This window comes from Alligator sinensis, unplaced genomic scaffold (genome assembly GCF_000455745.1).
Source record: "Alligator sinensis unplaced genomic scaffold, ASM45574v1 scaffold1808_1, whole genome shotgun sequence".
NCBI classification, from domain to species: Eukaryota; Metazoa; Chordata; order Crocodylia; family Alligatoridae; genus Alligator; species Alligator sinensis.
Genome location: NW_005843591.1, coordinates 35,452 through 44,984, shown reverse-complemented (window position 1 = coordinate 44,984; position 9,533 = coordinate 35,452). Strand labels below are relative to the sequence as shown.

The following is a 9,533-nucleotide window of genomic DNA, read 5'->3' as shown; positions in this document are numbered from 1 at the left end:
TTTCCCTACTGAAAATCTTTCTAGAGTTCCAGAAGCAAACTGAACGGCATTCTAATATAATGACGGTACAGGTCAAAAAAAGGCACAGCATTATTGTACTGTGATGTTTCTTCTCATCGATATTTTGAACTACATATTTTACTATGCTGGTATACCATGTGGTATAAAGGGGCACATAAAAGGCTCTTGATATTATATCGTTTTTTTCTTAACCTGATTAAATTGTCACTTTTCATCAGAAGCTGTAGATACTGCATAAGTTTCCCAATAGATGTGGCAAGCCTGAATTTTAAGGAGAGATCCTTGTGGCAATATTGTTAGTTGTCAGTTATAGATAGATCTGATCATATTTAGTTTTTAAATTTGGCAAAGGTTACAGACTTTTTGGTGAAATCTTTTTTCTCTCCCCCTAATTAAAAGTAGTAGGAAATGAAAATTTAAATTTAATATATTTAATTAATATTTATTTTTATTTCTCTAATTTACATATGCTGATATTTGGCAAGTAATTTAGACTTCCCTGAGTTTTTCTGGGCTGTGTCCCTGAAACTTTTGCATAGGGATTTAGAAGTTCAAAAAAGTAAATTCTTGATCATATTCTTTCTTTATTATGGATTTGTTTTGATGAAATAGCCCCCTGACTTCTGTGCTGCACAAAGGCTTCAGCAGCTTTACATTGCTTGGTATACTTAAAAAGAGTAATAAAACTTATTCCTCTCTCCCTCTCTGAACTACTAAATTCTGTGCGCTTTGCTAGATGTGGATCCAAGTAAAGGCATTTTCTGTGAATTGCTACCTACTTTTAGTTGTGAAATAAATTCTGAGGTAAGTAGCATTCATTGCAATGCAGAAAAATGAGATTTGTTCTTTGTGAGTTTAGGATTCTGCACAGAAGTGCCATAGGTTCCTTGTACACCATGACTGCATCCACACATGCAGGGACATGGGCTTGAAGCAGCACAAATAGTAGCAGCACAAATTTGTGCCAATAATTTGTGCATAGACGCATATGCCTGAATGTACACTTAACCGCAGAACAAATTGTGCTACTTTGGGCAAACCACCCTTGCCCAGCTCCTCCCAGCTCTTCAGCAAGGGAGAGCTGGAGGCTGGGGCTAGCACCTGTGTTAGCCCCAGCAGTAACAACTGGTGGTCTGGTGAGCAGCTCATGGCTACTTTCACTCAGGAGCTTCTCAAGCCGGACATGTTGGTGTTTGGGGATGCTAGCCCCTTGTGCCAGCTGGACTGCTGCAGCAGCCCTGACCTAGAGTGGCCCCTGTACCCTCCCCACCACAGCATCCACCCCCTCGGCCCTGCAGCACCATAGTTGCATCCAGCCATGCATGTATCACGGTGCATCCAGTGACAGTAGCAGTAGAGCTGGCCAGCCAGAAACATTGTCGTAGATGAGGCCCACCACCCCCTCCCCCCGATGGCAGTACACAAGAGCCAGAGCATGTGAGGCCATCACCACCCATCTGCAGGCCCGTTACCTGGAGTATGGCACCAGGAAAGGAGACACAGGGAGGAGGGAACCTGGGGGGCAGGAAATCAGAGCCATAGCTGGACCTGGCCTCAAATGGGGATGAGGCCTTGAGGCCTGGCATTGAGGCTGCCAGGATGTGGCCTCCATTAATATATGCGATACACTGGCCTGTTACTCAGCCTCCTCTCCGCTACCACTGGTGTCAGGCAGGAGCCGGCAGAGCTGGTGCTCCGGTGTCACCTCGAGCCTGACTGGCAACGGGTTCTGCCTGTGGCATGAGTCGCTCCTCATCGTCACTCCTGGCATGGCTGGGTGGCAGTGCTGATGCAGGCCTCCAGGAGGACCCTGCCTCTGGGGACTCCAGCCAGGTCACAGGGCTGGTTGCTCCAGGCTCTGCTCCTCCCCTGGTGGCGAAGGAGTAGCGGGGAGGGGGGCGGGGGCCGTGGCTGTAGGGCCAAGGATTCTGGCCAGCTCCTGACAGTGGGCCATGGTAGACTGCCCTGCCTCCTGGTTGGCATTGCTCACAGCATGAAATTACCTGTGCAGTACCTTGGCTTTGCTCTGGCACTGCTGCCACGTTTTGGCATGCCCCTGTTTGGCCATCTGTGCAGCAATTGCCTAGTAAACATGTTCATTCCAGTGTCCCTGGGCAGACTGCTGCAGTGTAGCCTTCTGGCTCCAAATGGCCAGGAGGTCAGTAACCTCGGGCCACCAGCCAGGTCCCTGGGCAGACTCCTGTGACTGGGTCCTCCCCATCTGCATCACCACAGTCACTCATGCTGCCCAGAGTGGACACTGGTGCCTCCTGATGTTCAGTGGTGCCTGCAGTTGTGACCTAGGTAGCCCTCATACAGAGGTCCTGGGGCTGGTAGCTCAGGCCCAGGCCTCAGTGGCTGGGCCTCTGGAGCAGTGGTATGGCTGCCCCAAGTGCCCAGCTTTAAGGAGCCTTGCTGGCTCTGGGTGCCTCTGCGGATGCCAGGCCCTGAATGCCCAGTAGGCTCAGAAGCAGGCAGCTGTGAGCCCTGCTGCACTTCTGTTTGCTCTCAGTATGCCACATAACATACTGTAGCAGCAGAGGCACAAGCAAAGCAATAGAGACACCTGGCCAGTAGCCAGAGCATCACACTGGAGGACCAGGCCTCTTTTCTTCCTGGCACACACTTTTTACACATACTCTGCACTGCATTTTTCCAGCATTTTTTTATTTTTGCTACTGGGAAATCCCAGTAGCAATTTTGACACTGCACTGCAAATTACCAGCATGGTACACGTTTTAACGTTCAATGCTTGCAGTTTGTGGTGCCATAAACCACACATGCCTTCGTGTGTGGATGTGGCCCATGAGTCAGGGGACAAGCATGACTTATTTGGATAATTAGTTAATTATATCTGACAATTAGTCTGTGCTCGTGAACACACTGAACTACATTCACCCCTTTTATGACTCAGTGTTGTCTGGAGTACAGGTCTACCACAATTTTTACTTGATGAGTAATCTGCCTTCTCAGCCAACTGTCTAAGACACTGTCCCTCCTGTTTGGGAAAGCACGGGATGTAGTGGAGAAGAGGATACTGACAGGCAAAGATATTAGGGAACAAAGGTCTACAGCTCTATAAAAGCAATTTTTGGTGCAAACTCACTGTGAATATGTCAGATTTAAGTCAGTGCATTTGGACTTGGATTACTACTACTGAGGATAATCCAGTTGCAGGGAGACTGGTAGCAGGAAGCACATAACCATGGAGGCCTGTTGCCAGGAACCATGGAGGGAGCCAAGGGAGGATGACTGGTGAAGCAGTGATGGAGACTGGAAGTTACTGGTGAATGCTGGCACCTATGACGGTCTATCTAGATGCAGTAAAATCTGAAAAGTATCAATGTCTGAAATCTGAGGAGAATTGTGTACTTGGAATTTATGTGGACTGTGGTCCCTTAAGTAAAGGAAAGGCAAAAGCAGACTTTTGGAGAGTAAACTTTGGAGACATCTCCTTTCCAAGACTGAATATTTTAACAAACACATTATTGAAATGTCTGGGTCCTCTGAGAAGTTATATTTAATCCAGAAAGTAAATGCAATGATTAAAGCATGAAATAGATTTTAATCCTGCTTTTAGTAAATCTCAAGTGATGCTTTAAAATATAGAGTGCTACTAGCACCAACACAACTAATAAAGAGGCTTTTTCAAAGGTAATTTACAAATGATATGCCAGTGCACAAAGTGTTTGTGACTTGGCAAGAGTGTTAACTGTCGCTGATAGTAATCTTATAGAGGGTAGAGCATGAATATGGTGAATTCTTAACATGGCTTATTAAATCCAAAGTGCATAAAAGCAGATTGTTTTCTCAAAGCCAAATGTGCTAATCACTTTGTATATCTCTAAAGGATTACCTTACAGAGAAGCCTTTTTTATTTATTTTTTTATTATTTATTTTACACAGGTACCATTACAATGAATCCCTTGGGCCGCTTGATTTCAGGAAGGGACTCATGAGAAACAATAGCCCCGTACAAAGAGCTACTGCTGATTCCCTTTCTTCGCAGCACACAGGTTTGTTCATTATTGTAAACAGTGCTCCTTGTTGGGTAGTGTAGACACTTTACCATTACCAGACTAACCTAATTGGGATTGGAAGGTTGAACAGAGGAGCAGTATTTTGATGGGTAGAGTTATCTGCTAGAAAAACTAGCCAGATTGCTAGTAGTACTGCAGCTGCAACTTGGATTAAAGTGACTGGCACTGAAATAAAATGTGATACCCCTTTGGGCTGGCTTTATACATTCTTGGTTTGTAATTCCTGATTAGCCTTTATGAAATGAATGTCCCTCAAAGCTATACCCAAAGCATAAGTTACTTTCTTGTTAACTGTGCCAGGTAAGGATGAGAATACAAAGAATGGTTTAAAACAGTGACGAATATAAAAATTACTTCTAGTTGTTCAGTGTTAATAGGCAAGAGAGGTTCAGAAAGTGGTACTCCTGTAATAGATTAAACATATGACCATTAATAGAGGATTAGTATTTTCCAACTGAGAGCGTAATAATGTTGACATTAAGAACAAAAGAAATATTGTAGGCATATTGGAATATCCTATACTTGCAGATTTTCTATTTCATGATTATACTCCCTAATGGCATGGTTTGTTGGCATACTACCAAATTTGATAGGATTTTTTCCCCTTCCCAAAACACTGTAATCTCCCCTCCCTTGCATTAAATTTTCTCATAGTTGCATAGGAATTTTAATACTTCTCACCTCCAAAAGGTGGTGCCCTACAGGGTTGAGTTAAATTTTGTACATTACACAGAAAAAAAGTCACGATGTATCTACCTCTTGAGCTACGTACTAAATTTGCATCCTTCTCAGCTTGTGTAGCATAGTTAAATGAACTCATCATTCCTATTTTAAAATTGAATAAATATTTGGCTCTTCCAGATGACATTTCATGCTTCTAAGAGCTCCCTGAGATGCTTCCCAGAGCTTCCTGATATACTTTATCTAACTTTAAATTTGAATCATTTTTACTTACTAAGATAGCCATTAACTCCACATGGCAAGATTCACAACTTCCTGGTTATCACTTCCATCCCTTGACAATACTTTTCTTACCTAGCCCGTGGGGCTTTAATTTTCCATTGTATAGGAACATCTTTTGTCAGCCATTTTCCATATTTGAAGTTATCTTGTTTTTAATCACCACTCCATAAAGTGTCTCATTTTTGACAAACTTCAACATGCCAGACTCTCTTCTGCAGCCAAACTCTTCTTGTTTCAGCACAGTAGGGCTGCTTTCTTAACACAGCCACAAATGAAGTTCAGAGTTTTGGGGATTTCTCAAATCTATGCCAGTTGGCAACCCTCCCGAAGGAACCATCTCATGGCTGAGGATAGTGAAAGCAAGGTCTTGTCTGGTCACTCATTTTCTCTGCCCCTTACGCTAGGTTATGGCTGGGGATTTGGTACGGATTGTATACTTCCTGAGTAGATGTGGGCAGTTTCTACTTGTTTTGTGCCATAAAAATGGTACAAGGGGAATGGAACATAATGGGACCCTTGACCATTGCTACTACAACACCAACATTTTTTAACAGATACCAGCATAGAATAAAGAATCATGGCAATATCTCAGTAACCCTCAGAAAAGCACCATTGGGAAATGCTGACTTTTTAGGGCAAGCCATTGTAAGCGTAGAAAAAGTCCAGGTAGCAGAAAAATCTGTTCAATTTGGACTTTTTTACCACCTTTCAAAAAAACAAAAACAAGGATCAGTAATCAGGATAGTTGGTAAAATATAATGTTAAGTATAACTCCTATATTTAATTTTATATAGTGCAAAAATAAAAAAGCAAATTCTATAAAATAACGTTTTTTTCTGCAAAATGTATACAAAGTAAAACCTAGGTTTTTTGTACCGCTTTAGTTACCATAATTAGGTTCCACATTAGTCACCTCCTTACCTGATATGACTGGCCCCTGTTGTTTGCAATGTACAAGCACAGCCATTTAGATTTTAGGCCAAATGGCTTCAATTTTATTAATTGTTCTTCATCCTGGCAGTAGTGAAAAGAAGAAAAGCTTCCCTTTAGATTCTGCATTCCCCTTTTCAGTGTTCAAATCCTGTGCATCACAGTCCCTCAGCTTACCAGCTAGCTAAAACCAGTGCTCTTTCAGAGTGTGTATTATTCTCAAGGCCTGTTATAGCTTGTGACCCATAGTAGCCTGGGAAAACCCTGATGGTCTTACAGTTCTTCCACACCCAAATCCAATCTCTTGGTCAGAGGTTTTTTTGATGTCAAAATTTGATTATGGTGTACAGAGAAGTTGATATATTCAGTGCAGTAATACTCTAACAGCTCTAGCTTTCTCTAAATTGTTTGCTTTGAAATGACTTCCACATTATTTACAGTATCTGATGTCACTTTACTACTCCCCTCAATCACTCATGTGATGTTTTAATGGGGTTTTGCAATCCTGCTGCAGTCACTGAATTTAGTTTTGCACGTGGTATTTCTTTTCCTATGGATAGGAGACACTTGTGCTTTGTTTAATTTGAAATTGAATTCCTGTATTTCAAGTTTCTGTGTTGCCTTACATGAATATATTTGTTGTCACTTTTCAGATGCTTTTACCTGGCTTAGTCTAGCAGCAGCCTCTCTTAATTAGACCTTCCTGGTTCCTAAATCTAGATACCTTCTTTGTATTAATGGTTGTTTCACCCTCTCCTTCTTCCCAGAATGATATTGCAGAATATTGCAGGTCATTTCTGTCTACCATTATTGACTCAGACTTACCAATCAAACATTTACCAGTATTTTTCCCATCTTGCTTTTGGTTTAGAGACATGGCGAGAAATAAGAACTGTTGTAGTCATCAAAAACTGGAGCAGTAGCATGAAGATTTTGGCTTTAGATCTGTTATCAATTTTGGACACTGTAGGTCATTATTTAGCAGGGCACCCTAGAAAAGTCTAAAGACATTTTTTTTCTTGATTGTCTTTAGGCAGAACAACTGTGTTGGTTTTAGTGGCAGGCTTTCTGTAAAACCTGTGATTTGTTAATAAATTTGGACTCTAGTCCAGGGTATGCTTTCTCTTTTTAAAAATGCCTTAGCTATTTGGATTTTTCATTTCTCATGATGGATTATGCGTTGTCTGGAGCTTGAACTTGTGGCAAACTTGGTTGTTTAAAGCAATCTGTCAAAGTACATTGGAAGTACATTCAAAGTAAGATAGCCATCTAAAGCTATAAAAGGTCCCCTGCTGTTATATTATATCTAATAAAGCCTGGGACACAGTAACATTTCTGCCTTATTTTTCTTTTTAAGAAAAGTGATCAGCAATGTTTTAAAGAGAAAAATGTTGCTGCTTTAGAATGACTAGCACAATAAGATATCCATAAAATGTATTAAATATGCTATTAAAATGATATGCAACAGTTGCCCCTTTCTGACCCAAGCAGTTAAAGAAAATTTGGGATCCTGGCAGTTGGTTCAATTAGAAGCACATGATAGAGCCAGACGTTTTTCTCAAGTAGCCCTGTCTTTACAGTGAATGCAAAAAGTCCTATTTCCCTGAAAATTGGAGGATTCGCACAAGTGATTTTTTTTTGCTTGCAGGTCCGAGCCTGAGCCTAGGGATAGAAATTACACATAAACCAGTATAACTAGTCAGAAACCAGTTCAAATCTAATCTAAAATGAGTTCAGTGCACATAAACCACTTTCAAAATAGTTAAAACAGATTTAAGATAAATCAGCGTGGGTATAGTATCAGACTTAACTGATTTAGGTTAAATTGGTTTACTGAACTTCTATCCCAGATCCCCTCCAGATTCAAGTTAACTCACAGTCACCTAGTATACCAGGATGCTTTGCACCTCCCCTGCAAACTCCAAGCTGTCTGCTCCAGCTGAGCAGGAAGGCATGCTCTAGTGCCTCCTGGCTTCTGTCCTGGGCTACTGCAGGCATTCAGCTACATTTCCTGACTCAAAAGTGAATGTCTGTTCACTTGCTTATTGGGTCAATCTACGCAGTTTAGACTAACCTGCAATGGAATTGATTCCGCCTTGGGCTCTTTGACTGTCTGTACTTAGCCTGACAGCCACAACCGAGTCTCCAAAGCATGCCCTAGGTTTTTCCTCAGGCCTGCTCTGTTTTCTGCTTCTTTTGTTTGCATCTTTGTAGGGTTTCTCACTGCTTCGCCTTCGCATACAGAGATACACTGCTGTAAATCCAGCAATTCCACTGTCCTTCAGTTTCAGGTTACAGCAGGACTTCCCCTTGAGCCACATGTCTAGCTACTACTCCAATCATGCATGCTGCTTTGAGCTTGGTGGAAGTCCCTATTGCTCTATAAAGGAGTTCAATTGATTTTTACATTTATCCTGAATGACAAAGTTGCAATACCATCAGGGTCAAGGATGTTTAACCCAACTCATAAAAACTTCCCCTGCCTTCATGCCATCCGTCATCCTGACAGAATCTGAAATAGTGACACCCTAAAAAAAAACCTATCAGACAGAAAAGCAAGCATTTAACACATTACAAATGATACGTTCTTAATTGTTTACATAGTGCCTGTCAGAGTATTTGCCTATCAGCTGCCAGGTTTCCTCTGAGGAAGGCCTGTCTCTGAAATCTGTTGTCTGAAGTGGACCCTGCCTATTTGGATCTATTATGGAAATAATTCATTTTAACCTTAGCTTCTGCAGCCTATTCTCAGTTTTTGGGAACAGCCCAAATAAAATTCTGTCCACTGACACCTGTTCTGAGGCCCCTTATGGATACTGTTATGAACGACCTGGTCAGAAACGTAGGAATTTTAAAATTACATTTATAAATGGCAGGAGTTTGTCCTTCTTGCAAACTGGTTTCGATTAGCTGGAGCACATTGAGACATGGGTCCAAGTCCTAAAGAAACAGGCAGCAGTACTGCCAAGCATTCTCCTTTTGAGTGCTTGTGGGGATGGAGGGAGAGGGGCAGAAGATGTGTTTGTGGGATCCAGCATCAGATCCAATCATGCCTTATTTCCAGTGCAGTGATCCCCCCTAGGATCATTATCCCAGGCTCCTCCTGCACTGGCAAATAGCAGATTCCCATGGCTGCGAATCCCGCAAATAAGGAGGCTCGGAGCTAGGGGTGCACCGACAGCCGATTTTTAAGGAGGCTTATCGGCCAGTACTGATTCGATTAATGATATGCAGCCCAGCAACTTGAAGAGCAGTGTCCAGCTGATAAGTCTGTTGTGGTGGAAGGGGAGGGAAGAGGCGTGGGGGCAGGGGCAGATAGTCCCCTGCGGTGAAGGAGGGAGGTGGGGTGGGGTGGGGTAGGCGCTGCCCAGCTGGGGAGGGCCAGGGCACCCAACAGAGATGTGACTCATTCAGCGGAAATGGGGGGGCAGCTCCCGCTGCTGCGCACACACCAGGGGGGGGGGGGCGGGGGCTGCAACTGTTGGCTACAGATGTCCAACTCGGATCCTTAAAATTCTAGTTTATTAGGCAGATTGAAACACTGTAATCATAAACCTTGGGGCTGGTCCCCACACACAC

At 42.8% G+C, this 9,533-nt stretch overlaps 1 protein-coding gene across 1 annotated transcript in view; it reads left to right on the top strand.

Annotated features, from left to right (window-relative positions):
- The window catches only part of NMNAT3 (nicotinamide nucleotide adenylyltransferase 3), a 53,314-nt gene that overhangs the window by 35,825 nt on the left and 7,956 nt on the right, over positions 1 to 9,533 (top strand). Inside the window, exon 4 of the mRNA XM_006038987.3 lies at positions 3,928 to 4,037. Within this exon, the coding sequence (XP_006039049.1) occupies positions 3,928 to 4,037 (110 nt within the window). The remainder of the gene's footprint in view (positions 1 to 3,927; positions 4,038 to 9,533) is intronic.